General features: G+C 37.6%; 1 protein-coding gene across 1 annotated transcript in view; it reads right to left on the bottom strand.

Moving 5' to 3' along the window:
- The window catches only part of ccdc180 (coiled-coil domain containing 180), a 25,525-nt gene extending 7,223 nt beyond the window's left edge, over positions 1–18,302 (bottom strand). The window contains exons 1-31 of the mRNA XM_089130111.1: positions 18,061–18,302; positions 17,764–17,885; positions 17,587–17,666; positions 14,872–14,981; positions 14,616–14,744; positions 14,410–14,520; positions 14,234–14,329; positions 13,994–14,157; positions 13,630–13,749; positions 13,461–13,540; positions 13,200–13,288; positions 12,925–13,044; positions 12,611–12,784; positions 8,151–8,266; positions 7,863–7,989; positions 7,738–7,780; positions 7,522–7,646; positions 7,256–7,443; positions 6,765–6,940; positions 5,679–5,859; positions 5,433–5,579; positions 5,174–5,318; positions 4,970–5,086; positions 4,784–4,882; positions 4,625–4,705; positions 4,346–4,533; positions 1,896–1,960; positions 1,655–1,766; positions 1,356–1,430; positions 1,182–1,251; positions 949–1,093 (exon numbers count right to left, since the gene is read on the bottom strand). Coding sequence (XP_088986237.1) covers positions 949–1,093; positions 1,182–1,251; positions 1,356–1,430; positions 1,655–1,766; positions 1,896–1,960; positions 4,346–4,533; positions 4,625–4,705; positions 4,784–4,882; positions 4,970–5,086; positions 5,174–5,318; positions 5,433–5,579; positions 5,679–5,859; positions 6,765–6,940; positions 7,256–7,443; positions 7,522–7,646; positions 7,738–7,780; positions 7,863–7,989; positions 8,151–8,266; positions 12,611–12,784; positions 12,925–13,044; positions 13,200–13,288; positions 13,461–13,540; positions 13,630–13,749; positions 13,994–14,157; positions 14,234–14,329; positions 14,410–14,520; positions 14,616–14,744; positions 14,872–14,981; positions 17,587–17,666; positions 17,764–17,885; positions 18,061–18,120 — 3,655 coding nt within the window. The 5' untranslated portion in view covers positions 18,121–18,302. The remainder of the gene's footprint in view (positions 1–948; positions 1,094–1,181; positions 1,252–1,355; positions 1,431–1,654; positions 1,767–1,895; positions 1,961–4,345; positions 4,534–4,624; positions 4,706–4,783; positions 4,883–4,969; positions 5,087–5,173; positions 5,319–5,432; positions 5,580–5,678; positions 5,860–6,764; positions 6,941–7,255; positions 7,444–7,521; positions 7,647–7,737; positions 7,781–7,862; positions 7,990–8,150; positions 8,267–12,610; positions 12,785–12,924; positions 13,045–13,199; positions 13,289–13,460; positions 13,541–13,629; positions 13,750–13,993; positions 14,158–14,233; positions 14,330–14,409; positions 14,521–14,615; positions 14,745–14,871; positions 14,982–17,586; positions 17,667–17,763; positions 17,886–18,060) is intronic.

Genomic DNA, 18,302 nt, shown 5'->3' with positions numbered 1-18,302 from the left:
TTCCCTTTCGAAAGAACTCACGTTGTGTTGATTGATGCTAAGGGAACACTTTGCGTGATGATTTATTGAAGGCAGCACATGTAAAATCAGTCCAATGGTGTGACAGAATGTCAGAGGTGGGTGACGTTAATGAACTAGGAAAGTATAAAACCTGCCCAGAACAAAGCCTATACTATATACTGTATATATCACATATATATATATATAGCACAGCGTGAGTTCTTTTGAAAGGGAACGCCTCGGTTCCCTGAAGAGGGAATGAGATGCTGCATCACCAGCCATATCTCCTTCGTGCCTGTAAGCGAATTCTTCAGACCTTAAGAAGCTGACGCGGCTTTGTTCTGGCCAGGTTTTATAGTTTCCTGGTTTATGACGTCACCCGCCTCTGACGTTCCGTTACAACATTGGACTGATTTCACATGTGCTTCAATACATCATTACGCAAAGCGTTCCATTAGCGTCAATCGACGCAGCGTCTCGTTCCCTCTTCAGGTAACCGAGGTTACAGACATAAACCAAGGCGTTTTCTGAAATGTTTAAATGTGCAAATTATGAATGAAATATGAACAAACCCTTACCATTCTGTAAAAACCTTCAGAATGTAGATAGCTTTTTTAAAAATATGTATTCAATTGAAATCAACAAATGTGCAATAAAATAAGCACTCTGAATGAAAGACAAGCTATGGAAACAAAATAGCCTAAAATCTCAGAACTGACCAGTGCCTGAATAATCACTGGTTTTGCCAGTTAGAATGTATAAAAGTGGATTATCGAAATAAAGTGCTTTGATTTTTAAGAAATTTAAATGTAAAGTGGGTAATTGCTGTACCACTACAGAATCATACAATGGTGACATTATCAAAATGTCTGCAGACTGAATTGAAACTGGTCTACTTTCTTGCATCTTTTTGCAAATAACATTTGAGGGCAAAATTTGAGAGTTAACCTTGAAGGCAGCTGTTGTGGTAATCATGTGACTGACTCTGGTAGATAAGAAGTGTTCTTTGTATCTCCTCTGCACACTGATCAAATGTCTCCTGTAGTTGCTCAGAACGAATGATAGAGTGGCGCTCTTTCTTCTTATAGAACTCCTGTTGGTGACACACAGTTCAGTTACACACTAAAATCAACTTATTTAATACCAAATGCTAAATACCATGTTCATATTTTTTATAGTACCTCAGCCAGCAAGAGGAGAATATCACTGGCTTTCCACAGAATACTGGTGATTGAGGCTTTGAATGAAACACTTGAGGAATGCAAATATATTCAAAAAACATTAAATTAATTTAATGTAAAAATAAATAAATAAATAAATAAAACCATAAAATAACAGCTAGCAAATTCACTAACCTGTCCTTCTGCTCTTCAGGTTTTGAGCCAAAAATAAGGAACTTCTTATCAAAGCGGTTGGGTTTGGCGACCCTCCTTACACAGATAGAATATAAATTAGAATATTTTTATCATAAATTATTATTTTACATGATCACTGAATGGAAACTATGCTAACACTTTCCATTCAGTTGCTTATTTTCTATGTAGACGGATTGTATTATTATATTACTATATTACCACCAGAGAAGAGACAGAAACACTTCTCTAACAGTATTTCCTAAATCTCTTTCTCTCTCATCATATTTCAAATGTCGAACCTCTGTGTGGTGGTCATTGACTCGACTGACTTTCTGCGCAGAGTCTCTATTCCAGACTGACTGGCGCTCTTTCCTGACCTCTGACCTGATCCAAGAGGGGAGTTTAACCCTGCTGAAGGCAAAGAATTTAGATTTTTTTGAAAAACCCACAAAAACCAGTCACAGATGTGTAAAAAGGCAAACTAATAACACAAGTTCACTACAATGGCAGAATTAAATGAGAACAGACAAACAATCCAACCTGCTGAAGAGTGTCTTTCTGTTGGGTTAATGTTTACCTCCTTGACTTCTTTAGCTTTGCCTACCCTGTTTACAGGAAAGAGACATTGTGTTCAAAATGAGAAGTAGATAATTTCCTCATTTTTTAAAGTTTTCATTTTACTTAGACATCATGTGTTCCGTTAGTGAGTATTGCAAATAGCTGCCCACAACAGAACCAATTACGTAAAAAAAACTGATGCAAAACTTGAATCACTCTTTGGGGGAATCAAGTGCATCAATAATGTGATTATTTCTAATAATCTGATTAAGGTCTTAATCGCAGTAAGATGTTTACATGACATAAACTATTCACTTCAGTTTGCATGCAATTTTCATTATTATGATTATTCGGTAATAAGTATGGTTATACCATACTCAGATAGGCAAACAGTATGCATGATACCGGTCATTGTTTTAATCTACTCACATCAAATTCAAAATAATTTTTTATGGACGTACTGGATATTATTCGGTGAGGTGATAAACATCGCAATGCGGAGTGTGCCTACTACGCTGCCGTAGTGTTCTTTGAGTCATCTGGATGAAGATACGGAGCAGAGCCTATACAGCGAGTTGTGTTGACAGAGTTTAGTGTGTTGGAGAGGATAAAACTTCAGAATAATCTCAATGAGTTCATTCATGAAGTTGTGTGAACAACAGATGGCATCCGTGTAGAACTGAGCAAATGCACACTATGGTCAGAGCGGCAATAATGAGATTAAGGTGTTTACATTCCTGTTGCGTACGTCACATAGTATCCCGTTACATGAGGTAAAGTTTAATCGCAATATTGCCAAAGTCCCATTATAATCTCATTATGAGGGTGCATGTAAACACACTCAATGTTAGGTGATAACAACAGGTGTGTAGGGACATTTTACTTGAATTATTTGCGCTTGTTTTTTGCTTTATTTATGCTATTATGCTTTCTTTAGTGTGTAATGATGCTGTTTGAGCTTGAAGGTCTGCAAAAAACAAAGTCCACTCCAAAGGGATTTATTCTCTATATTAATAAGTAGCTTCTAAACTCCTTAAAACGCCTCGACAGTAATCTTGAGTTTTCTTCCAGGAACGTACACGTAACAATGTCCCTCATTTAAATAAATCCTGCCAAAGCATATGCAAAAAAAGGGGCAAGGCCTGGTTGAATTGCGTTAGTAGTGTGTTGATACTCGTGGTTATGGTAAGGGATGCAACATTTCTGAAACACGCTCAAAGCATTGAAAAATCACAACACACTGTTCCAGTCGACCAATAAGAGAATAAAAGCCTAAATTCAATCTGTTCATCAAATAAAGTTATAGTGTCTCTTAAGAAAATTTGGACTAAACCCCTCAATTCATTACGGATTAGTCTTAAGATCTATTCATGAACTTTTGAAGCATCAAAGTGGTGATTGCATAGCTTTCAATGGAGAATAAAGAAGGATAGTTCTCAGATTACATCAAAAAGATCTTCAGTTGTGTTTTGAAAGATGAATGAAAGTCTTACGGGTTTGTAACGACATGGGGGTGAGTAATTAAAGGGTTAGTTCACCCAAAAATGAAGATTCTGTCAGTATTTACTCACCCTCATGTTGTTTCAACCCCGTAAGACCTTCGTTCATCTTCGGAACACAAATTAGGATATTTAAGATATTAAGATCGCTCCTGCATACAGTCCATAGGCTTCTTGAGGGACTGGCTCTTGCTGTCCTCGAAAAGTCATTAAAGACATTGTTAAAATAGTCCAAGTGACTACAGGGGCTCAATCTTAAGTTTATCAAACGACGAGAACACTTTTGTGCGCAAAAAAACAACAAAAATAACGACTTTATTTCAACTATTCGTTTCTGTGCGAGTCAGGTTACTAGTTTAATAGCGTAAGCTTCTGTTATTGTACGTCACACGCATCACACACACATGACCAGCGTCGGCCAATAGTGAGCCTACGTGTGACGTAGCTCTACGCAATCACACTACGTTAACTGACTTACAGGCCCATGGAGAAGGAAGTGAATAGTTGAAATAAAGTCGTTATTTTTGTTGTTTTTTTGCGCACAAAAGTGTTCTCGTCGTTTGATAAACTTAAGATTGAGCCCCTGTAGTCACTTAGACTATTTTAACGATGTCTTTAATGACTTTTCGAGGACAGCAAGAGCCAGTCCCTCAAGAAGCCTATGGACTGTATGCAGGAGCGATCTTAATATCTTAAATATCTTAATTTGTGTTCCGAAGATGAACGAAGGTCTTACGGGGTTGGAACAACATGAGGGTGAGTAAATACTGACAGAATTTTCATTTTTGGGTGAACTAACCCTTTAATGCCACATTTTTTACATTTTTGGTTGAACTATCCCCTTAAGTATGAAAACCTATTCTAGCACACCCCAACAACAAAACCAAGAATTTTAAAAAAAGAGCATAATAGGTCCTCTTTAAGGACACTGACTTGAGTAGGCCTTTGATAACCCCCACTGCAGCATCATCCAGGAAGGACACTCCAATTCGGCTAGGATGGAGCAGGCTGTCTCTATCAGGACCGCCTGTTTTTTCCTGTATACGGGACCTGGTGCGAGCTGCAACTGCGAAAGCCCCCTGAAGTGGAGTCTGTGGTCGAGGGACAGCCATAGAGGCATCCTACAAATATATATCAGAAATTATCATATGTGTCCATAAGGATTACAAGTCAATATGCCAGTAGCATTGATTGGACTGTGTAATGCCCTACCAAGAAGCAATCGAGATACTGACACCTCTTCTGTAGCTCCTCCATCAGAGAATTGGTTAAACTTGTTATCTCCACAACAATCTATAATACAAATTGTTTTCTGTAGACCATTACTTTAATGACATAAATGTGAATCTAATAATATATAAGAAGATTTACCTTCTTATTAGGGCTGGGTTGGTCATACTCAGCAGTCATTTCCTTTAAATCGCTCAACATGTTGTCAATCGTCTTTTTCTGCATGTTACTCTTTAAAGCCTGAATAGGCAAATACAAATTCAACAGATTATGAACAGTGGACAAATGGAAGGAATGAAATATGAGCAAATTATACACTGAAAATACCTCGCTTTTGATCTGGACTCGTGTGTTATTAAAAAATTGTTGCATTTTTGCAAGAAACTTCAGCTCGATAGCGAGGAAACTGAATTTTTCCTCAAACTTTCTGAATATATCCTTGACCTAAGAAAAAATGGATTCTCAGTGAATTCCTGTCGAAATAATCATTTAGTGTATGATCACAGTAATCGACTTATGAGTAATATCAACCTGCTCCAGACACTTTGATTCTTTTTCTTCCATGTCCTGCATCATGGCCCCCTCTGCAGAATCAATGCGCTTGTCCATTCTTTCCAGATGTGACTGAAAGACCTCAATTTCTTGGGGTGTAAAATCCCCCCCATCAGAAAACAACCTTGTGGAATAGACAACAATTTTTGTTAATATTTTCACTGAGCTTGTATTGAATTCCCTGCACAACACAACACAACATTGATAAAGACTTCTACAGAGAATTTCAATGACATACTTGAAAGATCTCATTATCTGAACATTTGCTTCCCTCAATCCCTCCATTTTGAACTCCATCTTTTGTCTGAAGTCTCTTTGTAAAGTCTGGATGATATTGATGTGTTTGTCCAGGCTGGTTTGAAGTGAGGTATATAGTTTATTTATTCTATGAATAAAAATGAACAGAATGTGTTTAAATTGCTCAAATCATTAACTATATATATATATATATATATATATATATATATATTATACGTTTATTTACTTTTCAGAATTAGTGGCAAAGGTAAAATCTTTCTCTCTACTGTAGATTTGCATTTGGAAGTCTTCGGTCATTTTATTTTTCTGGATCTGTAGCTCCTGTATGTCTGCCCGGCAGTTTTCTAGGACCTCTAGTATACCCTTGCAGTGTCGATTCACACGTTCTCGATGTAGCACTAGTTCAGCTGCCCAAATAATGAAGAGAGTTATGACATGTCCTCTATATATAAGCTCCTTTGTGAAAAAGAAGTATGCACAATTGTACTGAATGTGCACTCGTAGTGTACCTCAAATCTTTAGTACATTTTAATGACTTTTTCATGACTATGTACCACACGTGAGTACACTTTTTAAAAAGCGCACTTTGTAATAATGCCTCATTAACATTACAGTACATTTTAAATGTATTATATGAAAAATGTTTTAATAACTTGTGTCATGCTTTAAAGAAATACACTTGACAAACATATTGATTTTAATGTCAACTGTAGTGTTACTCAATATTACATGGTTTTAAATTGTTTATTTATGCATTTATATAATACACTCGACAAACATATCATATATATATATATATATATATATATATATATATATATATATATATATATATACACTGTATGTAGGCTATTTTGAATGTACTAAATTGTACTTTCTCATTACAAATGTGTTTTTACAAATGTATTTCAATACATGAGACACAAGTTTCAACAAAAATTACATTAAATTTGAATTTACCATAATTGCTTGTCAGTTTATTCGGCAGTACACTTTAACCATATTTCAAAGACAATAGATGCAACTATGAAATAACATAAAAATGTAACGCATAAATAGTTCTATTTGAGTATGTAAAAATACATTTAAATTTAAACTATAATGCCTATTCATTTATTTAGAAATAGCATTCAATTAAGATTCAATTCAATTCACACAAGTATAATAATTTAAAGTATATTATTTCCGTAATGAGTAGCCTACTCTTTTTTATAAGTATGCTACAGTGTACTTCTTTTTCACAAGGGCTCTTGTTAAACTGTTCTAAATAAGTAAAAGCCCAAATGGCTTTGGATGTAATGAGGGGTCAAACCTGCTCTGACATTGTGAATGTCCATCTCAATTCTTTTGGCACGAGGTTGGTGGAGTTGAAGGCGAAGTTCCAGTTCAGCTTTCAGTTTCTCGTTCTTGGCTTCCACAAAAGTCATAGTGTTGGTTAGAATAATATGAAATCTCTCTTCCAGATGACTGAAAAATGTTCGTCTTACACTATGATGTGGGAACATAACAGTATTTACTTATTTTATTACTCTATATATACAGGAACTAAACAAAATATAATAATGAAATAGTAAACAGAAAGAAAATGCAAGCAAAAGTAAATTATAGTTAAAAAGAGAACATGGGTTTTTTAAAATTGCACAATTTTCATTTAAACTTTCCCAATCTTATCGCAGTCTTATGGGTCTTGTTTTGTTGATTTTATACTGTTTTTGTGCTATGTCTGAATCAGTATTAAAACACAACAGATACATCAACCAAAACATTATTTCATTGACTCTACCATTTCTATTGTACACTTACTCTTTTAGTAATTCAACAATGAAAGCCTTTGGGTATAAAACCAGCTCGGTTTCCTTAAGATTTGTTTCCAGATCCTCATCATGGGTAGCGTGAAACCCATAGCAGTTGTACACATTTCCTTTTACAGTAGTGAAAGTCTCTTTGGTTTGAGAAACTGAAAATGCTAGAGATTTACAATCTTGGTCATCCTACAAAATAAGAGGAAATGAAATAATGAAAAAATAGATACAAATTAAGAAGGGAAAGTGTATATGTGTCATTATTACCATATCACATGACGAGGCAAATGTTGAACTTCGTTGGTTGTTTAAATGTGGCTTTTGTGCACCTCTAGGTTTCACCTCATGTTCTTTCTTCAGTATTTCTTTCTTAATGGCTGTCATGCTTTGACCTAAGTAAACACCAAGATACACATAATGGATGTTAAACTATTTAAAGGTAACAAATATAATACAGCTCATTGAGACTAGTTTTCAACTCACCAAGTTTAAGAGAGGGATAAAGTTGGCGAAAATTCTCAGAATCCTTTGACAAAAAAGAAAGTTATTTTAACAATGTTTGTCTCGCACCAATAGAGATAACATCATTGTTGTTGTTGAATATGTACCTGACCATAAACTTCTTTGACACTGAAGAATTGACTGACTGAAAGATTGTATGCTTGCAATTCCTGCAGGACTATAGATGGGTAACACTTCACAGTTTCCACTTCCTCCTTATAGATTTTGATATACCTTAAAGAACAATGCAGTAAAAAGATTTACAAAAATGTCCAGGTTTTCTGTCATATTGTGTCAAAAACTTATTTAAACTTAACTTATTCAAAAACTTATCTTATTTAAGTCAAGTAGCTTAATGTATAAATATCAACAACAACAAAAAATGATTTTGTTACCCATTCTTAATCTCTTCCAAATAGGCTAGCGTCTTCTCTAAGGAGTCTTTCAGAGCTTCTTCTGAGCTTTCCTGCCTGAGTTTGTCCAACATCATATCCAGCAGGGCCTCTTTCTTCTGTCAGGTGAGACATTGGTCAGCTCATTTTCATGTTTAGAAAAAATTTCAAGGTGATAAATGTTGGATATTTTAAGATGGATATTATAAGCACTCATTTTGGTGGTAACGCATTGCAAGTAACACGAGTTACATAACTTTTTCAAGTAAGTAGTAATGTAATGCATTGCTTTTAATTTACATATATTTGGGGGGGGGGGGGGGGTGTTGGAGACACCCGCCAAATGCTACAAAAATTGAACAAAGGAACATACCCCTAGAGCCTGCGAGAGCGGGGGTGCAAGATGGCTCGTTGACTGACAGCATGGCTACAGACTAGAGCCCCTTTCACAAAGCGCGTTGATCCTGTAAAATTGCTGGGAAATTGCCAGAACGCCTTCTGTGTGAACGCAAACACGACCCGGGATTGATACCGGCATCGATCCAGGGTTGGGGACCTAGAAACATTGCCGGGATCAGTCCCAGAACGCGCACTGTGTGAACAAAAGCCAGGACCAATGCTCGTGCCATCGCGTGACTCTGTTGCTCTTAGAAGGAAGTTTGTGTTCGTCATCAACAAAGAAAGGACGAACAAATGTCTGCAAACTGGAACGAAGCAGAGACCAGGAGCTCCTCTCTATCCGTGCTGAAGCCGCTTTGTGGAACGGTATACGCGTGTACATGTTTTCGACATATAAGTTACACGTCTCATCCTGACGTCATGTGTCTTTCTGGGATATTTACGGGTTGTGTGTGAATGCACTCACAGAACAAAAATCAAACAATACCGGGAAAAATGCCGGGTCACATTATCCGTGTATTTTCTGGAATCTCTGTGTGAAATGGGCTTAGGTAACAGACATGACTACGAACAACAACACGGCACATGAGACAACCACAACAGAACCAGGACACTCACTTCAAGTTTGCACAAGTTGGCTAGGCGAAAATAACATCATTCATGGGGTTGAGGACCCACCAAGGAAAGAGAGGGTGCTTGAGAGAACAGAGACAAGGTCCTCGCATTGATCAGTAACCAGTCAACAACCAGTTAAATCAGTCGATTGAACCACAGCGATGGGACAAAGTTTTCAGAGTATCAGTGCCCCTGTCACTAAGGAGGATAATACAAGGAACCCACCCAACTACAGAGACCTCCTGAGGAGGAGAAGATCAAAGTGAAAAGACAGAGTGTGAACTGAAGCGAGGAAAGTGGGAATTGGCCGAAAGCTGTTAAAAAGATATAGTGGGAATTAGTCAACAACAACGACCTGACAAAAATCTTGGAGTGGGCACAGCAGAGAAAAAGCTGGAAAGGATGGGTGACATCATCTACCACCATGGAGAAGAGCGCTTTGGAGTGAACACAAGGAGAAGTGACAAAGCAACACCAGCACCAGCCAAATCCAGAAGGCAGCAAGAGATGGAAAGGCTGGTCAGAGAGAGAAGGCAGCTAAGAAAGCAGTGGAAGAAGGCCTCTGATGCAGAGAGAGAGGGTCTCATGCTACTCCAGGGGGACATCAAGTGTTGATTGATAACCTTGCGAAGAGTAGAGAACCTGAGGAAACTCCGCAAGAAGAAGGAACACACAAGAACAAGGTTCAACAAAAACCCCTTCAAGTTCGTCAAAGACCTCCTCGCTAAGGAAAAAAGAGGAATCCTGAAAATTCCAAAGCAGGAACTTGAAGAACATCTGGAAAAGATCCACCATGACACGAAAACGCACGAACAGATAGTTATCCCACGACACCCCACCTATTCAACCTCTTTAATTTATTAACCCATCCCATACCCCACTTGAGAACCTAGGTCACAACCCTCCAGGAAGAGGGTGAACAAGGTATGTGGTCAGCTCTAGGCTTGACTCAGGGAAGAGGATGCCCCCTGCCTTGCATTTAAACAACCAGGCAATTCTCATGATTGGGCATGGGACACAAGCTCAGGTTTGATCACCCTGTAGCTGCCTTTGATGAGGGTGTCTAGTGTTGAAAGGCCAAAACACACCCTGATTCAAAGGTACACTACTGATGATGTATCCCTAAAATTTACATCTTTCCCATGACTGACACATGAAGAAAATCTTATGTATGTCTGTCCGGCAGTTTTCTAGGACCTCTAGTATACCCTTGCAGTGTTGATCCACACTTTCTCGATGTAGCACTAGTTCAGCTGCCCAAATTATAAAGAGAGTTATGACATGTCCTCTATATATAAGCTCCTTTGTGAAAAAGAAGTATGCACAATTGTACTGAATGTGCACTCGTAGTGTACCTCAAATCTTTAGTACATTTTAATGACTTTTTAATGACTATGTACCACACGTGAGTACACTTTTTAAAAAGCGCACTTTGTACAGCTTACCGTCACATCCCGTGTTTCATAATTCTATAAATTAAGTAATTCAAGTTCCTTTTTTCCCATTTATTTACTAACAGCTGTCCCCATGTTGAGAGAAATCGGTTGCAGATGCATTGTGTGTGCTGTCTAAACATGATGATTATTGCTATTTATAGACTAAATGTAAGCAATTTTTTAAGCCCCTTTCACACAGAGATTCCAGAAAATACACGGATAATGTGACCTGGCATTTGTCCAAGGATTGTTTGATTTCGGTTCATTCACACTGCAAGTGATTTGCCGGGATCTGTGAGTGCGTTCACACACAACCCGGAAAGATCCCAGGAAAGACGCATGACGTAAGGATGAGACGTGTAACGTACGCGTCGAAAACATGTACACGTGCATACCGTTACACAACGCTGGTGAACGATCTCAGGTTCAGCGCGGATATTGAGGAGCTTCTGGTCTCTGCTTCGTTACAGTTTGCAGACATTTGTTCGTCCTTTCTTTGTTGATGACGAACACAAACTTTCTTCAAAAAGCAGCAGAGTCACGCGATGGCACGAGCATCATCACTATGACACACCCCTTACGGCATTGGTCCTGGCTTTTGTTCACACAGCGCATTCTGGGACTGATTCCAGGTCCGCAACCCGGCATCGATGCCGGTATGAATCCCGGGTCGTGTTTGCATTCACACAGAAGGCGTTCTGGCAATTTCCCGGGATCAACGCGCTGTGTGAAAGGGGCTTTACTAATCTTGCTTGCAAAAAAAACAGATTCTTAATTCCTTAAAAATGAATGAAAACTGAAATGCAGACAATTTTTGGCATTTGCTGTGTGAACACACAAAATAAATCTTGGACATGATCCAAACAGGTTAAATGGTCCTGAAAAATCACACACGACCCTTCAAAAATGACCGCGTAGGAAATGAATGGGAGATGAATTTCACCTAGTGAAAACTTTTGGTACTGCAGCCAAATAAAATCTTACTGAAAGCAAATTTTTTTGAGATATCAGGTACTGTATCAACACAACTTGTTTTGGCAACATTTATGGCTTTGATTTCTAAAACTTTTAGAGTAAAACATGTTTTTGAAAATATATATTTCACATGCAAAATTGAAAATAGTATTTTTGCACATTTTTCATAACAATAAACGTAAAATAAACTTTTTTTAAGTTCACTTTTTTAAACTTTTTTTTTAAGATCAAACTTAAAGTCCCCGTGAAATCAAAATTGAACCTATTTACTTTGTTAGCGCATATTACTAGTCTTGTGGTGAACAATTAATCCGTGCAAGTGAATATATATTAAAAAAATGTTTTACCTTAGTAATCTTTAATCAAAATCTGAAAAGTTACTTCCGGTCTGGAACGGTTTCTTTTTCTGATGACGTAGGTTTCACAGTTTGGGTGGGGAAACGCTTAACCACTCCCCTCAAACCGTTAGTTTGCTATGAGCAAGAGATGGAGAGGAGGAGCGCTAGAGTAAAACCCTGCCCTCTGTTCAATATTCCGTTTTCCGTTTTTCCGAACCTAAACCGCCGTTTCTCCCAGTCTACACGACAACACATAACCGGCGTTTTCAGAAATCTCCGCTTTGGCCGGAGTTTTTAGAAATAATCGTTTTCTGTGATAAAAACGGGTTTTCGTGTAAATGAGAGGCCAAACCGCAGGGAAATATCTGCGTTTTCCCTTCGTGTAAACAGGGCCTAAGGCTTAAAATTCACTTTGGGTGGCTACATTTGCCAAAAAAGAACATTTTTGTTTTTTGTTATTAAAAAACAAAAAAGCAAGCCCAGCACAGGTGAGAAAAAGTAATGCAAAAGTAACGTAACGCATTCCTTTCCATAAAAGGTAACTAAGTATTAACCAAGTAATGCAATTAGTTACTTTTTAGGGGGTAACACAATATTGCAAAACATTACTTTAAAAAGTAACTTTCGCCAAAAATTATAAGCATTTTTTCACAAGAAACCTCTTCAAAAGTACTGCATAAAACAGTTAACACAATCTTGCCTGGTTCTCTTGGTTGTGGACTTGACTGATAGACTGCAATGACATTTGTAGCTGCTGTTCTCTGTTCAACAGTCCTTTGCAGTGGATCTCCCACAGCTGAGCCATCCCACACATCAACTTGAATAAACACTGGCTCTCATAAGCAGTGGTTTTGGCCAAACTTTCAAAAGCTTTCTGTAAGAAGGTTAATTTGCACAGTGTATTACGAGAGTGTAGAGTACTGACATAAAACAATACATAAAGATGCCGGACATCCATAAATTACACGTTTATATGGAAGATTTAATTTAAAACATTAAGGAAACTAAACTTACATCCAGTTTTTCCAAATAGATGTCCATTTGTGCCTGGCACTGGCCAATGAGAGGTAATATCTCCACGTTAACAATATTCTGTATCTCGTCTGAGGTTAATCTGAATGTAGACACCTCTGTCTGTGTGTAAAGAGTAGAGAATATTCCTGTGTTGGTGTTGTGTTTTGACAATCAAAGCAAATGAGAAAGCTTAATTTATTTCTCACCTTAAATAGATCAACCTCTGCCAAACAGACTTGCAAGTTACTTGCAAGAAAGCTTAATTTATTTCTCACCTTAAATAGATCAACCTCTGCCAAACAGACTTGCAAGTTGTTCTCGTAGTTTTTGTGAAGTTTTTCCATTGTGGCAACATGAATACCATCTAAAGAAAGTAAACATAATGAGAAATGTATATTATCTTTTAATATCAATTAAATATATTAAATGTATATATTATTAATTAATATTATATTAAGTCTACATAAAGTGATGTAGAGCATGCAATACCATTGTATCGCATTGGTTTATTAAAATGAGAAGCCCATTTTTCTGACCTATTTGCTCATTGATGACAGACAGTGCTGAATACCATTCTGCAACAGATGACTCTGAGATTCTTGGAGGCGTCATGTCTCTAGATATGGGGCAGAAAAAGTGAGTAAAAGGCACACAGCATGTTAACAATTAATATTAACTGAGTAAATAGAGTGTATTATTTCTCACCTAAGAATCTCAAACGTTTGGACTCGTTTCTCACTCAGTGTTTTCTGATCTGACCTCGCTGTTCTCAGAGTCTCTTGAATGTTTATAGGGTTCTGAATGTGAGGGCTATTCATAAAGTCTCTGCAGGGAGAACATAAATATAATCAGCATCCCGTTTTTTTTTGTGCCCTGTTAAAAATATTCTATATTATATTTTATATATTACATTTGAAATGCTGGGAGGCTTCTTAGCTATCTTAACTAGCAAGACTCCCTTGGCGAATTATTTTCATCAGAAAGATCATGCATTTTGTTGGTAAACAATGGTATTACTTTTCTGACAAGGGAATTGTTTTTACTATTTACTCTTTAATATCAGACATACTTGAACCGGTTGACTGCATCAATAAGTTTTATTCTTTTCCAATCTTGAAGCTTTTCTTCCCACTTCAGCCTTTGGAAAACATCTATCTGCATATGTTTCTCCATCAAATTCAAACACAGTTTGGCCAAAGCACGTCGATTTGCTAGCAGGGCTTGGTTTATCATCTGTGGAGAACATGGACTCATGCCAAAAAACAATATAATGCATACAAATACATATTTGTCAAGTAGAATATCCTACCATGGCTTCATTGTCAATCAGTCTGTGTACATCACACGGCATCAAATAACTGATTTTCTCCAGTTTTGAGGTGTATTTTCTCAGTAATTCTGCTATCTAGGGAAGAGGAACAAACAAGCAGTGTCCTAATCTACTGACTGCAGCAATATATGCTTTACATAATATAGACCACATACCATGGTTTTTCTCTCAGATTCATATTTGGCATATATCCCATCTAGCTCTTTAATCCACTTCTTTTTCAAGGCAGATTCATGACAGACTTTGTCCCAGATCGCATGCATGTCCTTTATAAGACAACAGATGGGTAACAATTGAGTGATCCAACAAAATGATGAATTTCAGAAGTAAGCAAGTATTGTTTTTGACATTTGGTCCTCACCTGATAGCTATGTGCCATCAAATCAGAAACGTTTTCCATCTTCTGCATAAGTCTTTCAATATTGTCATTATTCTCAGACAATATGGGCAGGATATCTTTTCCCGTCTCTCTAAATAATGTTTCAAAACCCTAAATGCAGAAATATCACTATATAAGGCACATTATCATAATGTATTGATAACTAATGCACAACATTTAAATTGGGCTCGAATGACCACATATTTGGGTGATATATACAGTATATAGACATTTTTACCTCACTGAGGCTGGCGAGATCTGTCTGCAACTGAGAAACAGCTTCATTGTGTTCCTTTTGCCTTTTCTCCATAAGACGATCAATGATGTCTGAGTTTTTTTTCTCTGGAACTACAAACAAAACAGAATCGCAACACATTGACTTTTAGTTCTAATTCACTTTTGGATAAGCCCCGCCCCCCTTAGTTACTGTTGCTACATCCGTCAAACTTCATCTGCGCTCAGCATGGCTTATGCAGTGACAGCTCTTCCTGATGAAATGTTATCAAACTTTTATAAAGCAGCAACTAAAGTGTCCGATAGAAGTAGGCAAAGGGGGCTGCAATATGCGTTCGAATGCTATATTCAAGACATACAAACGCAAGAAACAAAAAGGCATCCAAAATAGAGGCAAAAGCATAAAGTTACCAGTCACAGCTGGGACTAACAATATCTGGGAGCAACACTGTTCATGCAAAGCTGGGTAGGTCTCTATTCACTTCTAAAATCGTTATTACAAAGCAAACGGACTAACGTTACACGAGTATAACGTTGTATTTATTAGCAGCGTGCTAATAATTGTGCTAGCGTATCAACAACTGGTATGAGAACTGAAATCATAACCTAAAACATTATAAAACGGTCTAACTAGTACAACTTCACACTCACAGTAATGTTAGAAGTAAAAAAAAATGTGCTTGTTAATCTTTGCGTGGTTTAGCTGACTGAGGACGTCCACACAGTTTAATCCAAAGACGACACTTGTCAGGATTTTACTTTGGTTTTGGGAAGGGAAACAACGGACACACCCCTCCAACCTCTCTGGGAAACGCGTATCTGTGTTACAAATGCCCCAGGCACAACGTTTAACCATATTTTGGATAAAACTACAACGGTACTAGCCTGCCGAGACCAAAAATATGAGACGGCTGTGTTGAAAGTCAATGGAGCCTTGTGAAAAAGTGTCCGACCTCTGTGGGAGCTCGTTCTTGGCTGCGCTGTGATTGGTCAATCTACATTATAGGGCGTGGCTTAGCCAAAGGTGAATTAAAAGACTTTTGGGAAAGATCACTAGGTCAACAGGTTTGTAATTAGAACTGGCTTCCATATTAAAAAATATTGGGACATGTATTGCAATTTGTCTTTATTATATAAATTAATTGATTAATAATATTGGAGGAAAACCTTTTTCTTTGACTCTAATTTAAAGGATTAGTTCACTTCAGACTTTCCTGATAAAATTCTCAAATTTTCCCAGAAATTGCCTGATAATTTACTGTCCCACAAGTCATCTAAGATGTCCATGTCTTTCTTTCTTCAGTTGAAAAGAAATTAAGGGTTTTGAGGGAAACATTCCAGGATTTTTTTCCATATAGTGGACTTCAATGGGGGTACAATGGTCTGAAGGGGCAAATTTCATTTTCAATGCAGCCTCAAAGGGCTCTACACACAATCCCAGCAAAGGAATAAAGGTCTTATCTAGCGAAACGATCAGTCATTTTCTAAAAATAAAATAGAAATATATATACATTTGAACTTATTAAAACATTTCAATGTAATTGAAAGATGATCATTTGTGGTTAAAAAGATTAGACCTTTATTCCTCGGCTGGGACTATGTTGAAAGCTGCATTGAAACTGTAACTTGGCCCTTCAAACTGTTGTATCCCACTGAAGTCCACTATATGGGGAAAAGTCCTGGAATGTTTCCCTCAAAAACCTTGATTTATTCTTGACTGAAAAACGACAATGAGACATGAACATCCTGGATGACATGATGACTGAGTAAATTATAAAACTAGATTAAAGACGCTTCTCTTTAGTCAAGCATTCACATAATGCTTACCTTCTAGTCCTCTGTTATGCCATACGGAACCGTTTGCCACTGAAACTGCTTAACACACCAGTGGGGCTCGACAGCCTTTTAGACAAAAGGGTCGGCGCGTATGGTTGGGTTGCGGAGAGTTCAGGTTACGGAGAGTTTGTGAGTTATAACGGAAATCATTATGAACATCAGCTATGCTAATTATTTCCCATCTGCCTTTCTGCTGTTATCCCGAGAAAAATGGCGTTCGTCAGGTCCAGTTTTGTGTCCAGCCTCTCAGGGGGATTTCGGATGCCCCAACGCCTGTGATGAGACGACTCAACGCCTGTGAAGAGACGACTCAAAGCCTGCGATATGTTATGGCGCCGTTTTATTCATAAACAATATTTATATTTAATATTTATATTTAAACAATATGAATGTAAGCCAGAGGAGAACTGGCCCCTGACTGAGCCTGGGTTCTCCCAAGGTTTTTTCTCCATCCAATCTGATGGAGTTTGGTTCCTTGCCACTGTCGCCTTGCTTTTGGCTTGCTTTGAGCTTGCTCAGTTGGGGTTATTTAGTGTTTAGCAATGTTGTTGATCTGTGTTGTGCTACTTTCATGTTATCAGTGTGAAGCTGCTTTGATACAATCTGTATTGTGAAAAGCGCTATATAAATAAATGTGACTTGACTTATCAGGATATTTACATACTGAAGTGAAATAATCCTTTAACAAATTCTGGTTTAAAATGTTAGTGTTTTTAGGTTTGTGTATGATACATGTAAAATGGAGTAACAAACATGTAAATATGTATTGTTCTTTTCCTGTTCCTTTTTACAGCTCACTTCCAACCACTTCCCTCTAAACAATTCTATCTTTTGTCTTCACAAGATTCCATGGTGCAAACAATCAAGCATTAGTTATTCTCACCAACAGTGTCTGGAAGACCCCAAACCTCCTCACTATCATCCTGGTCCTCCTTTCTCTTTCTACCAGAATAAATTGTGTTCCTATCAAACAGAGGAAATTTTCAGGTTAAAATCTTCACATTAAAATCAAAATTGATAATTGCCAATTGATGTTTTGAGCATAGCAGCATCATCATACAGAGATGTCTCATTGAGCTGCTGTGATGCCGAGTCTGCAGCATCCTCTCCACTCAGCAGACAGTCGTCTTCATCCGCCACGCGCTTCCTCCGCGAGTCATATAGAGCCAGAGACAACTGAACCTGAGCACAAACACTCACAATCAACACATTCGCCAAGAGTTTCCTCGGCACATTAGGCCACACTACAGCAAGTCTTCAATCCTGAATGTCCACAATATATAAGAAAGCATCATCAATAAGTAAAACACATATTTGTCGTTTAGATATGAGCATGAGGTAGTACTATTAACGTTACCTGGGCGTCAAACATTTGCCTGTACACTTTACCACTGGGTAACACATGCGTGTCTGCCATTGTAGCTGAAAAATAATTGGCTTATTTCTTATTTCAAAACAAACTATATCGAAACCAACAGGACAACTCGTTTATTATAAGAGTTTCCAAAATAAAAAGTCTGTGGATTAATGCAAATGGTATCTATCTACGACTGTCAGAATTATTGGAAGCGTTCAATCGTGCTGTGTTAAAGCGTTTAA

This window comes from Pimephales promelas, chromosome 4 (genome assembly GCF_988280905.1).
Source record: "Pimephales promelas chromosome 4, fPimPro1.hap1.1, whole genome shotgun sequence".
NCBI classification, from domain to species: Eukaryota; Metazoa; Chordata; class Actinopteri; order Cypriniformes; family Leuciscidae; genus Pimephales; species Pimephales promelas.
This window is presented reverse-complemented; position numbering and strand designations above follow the sequence as displayed.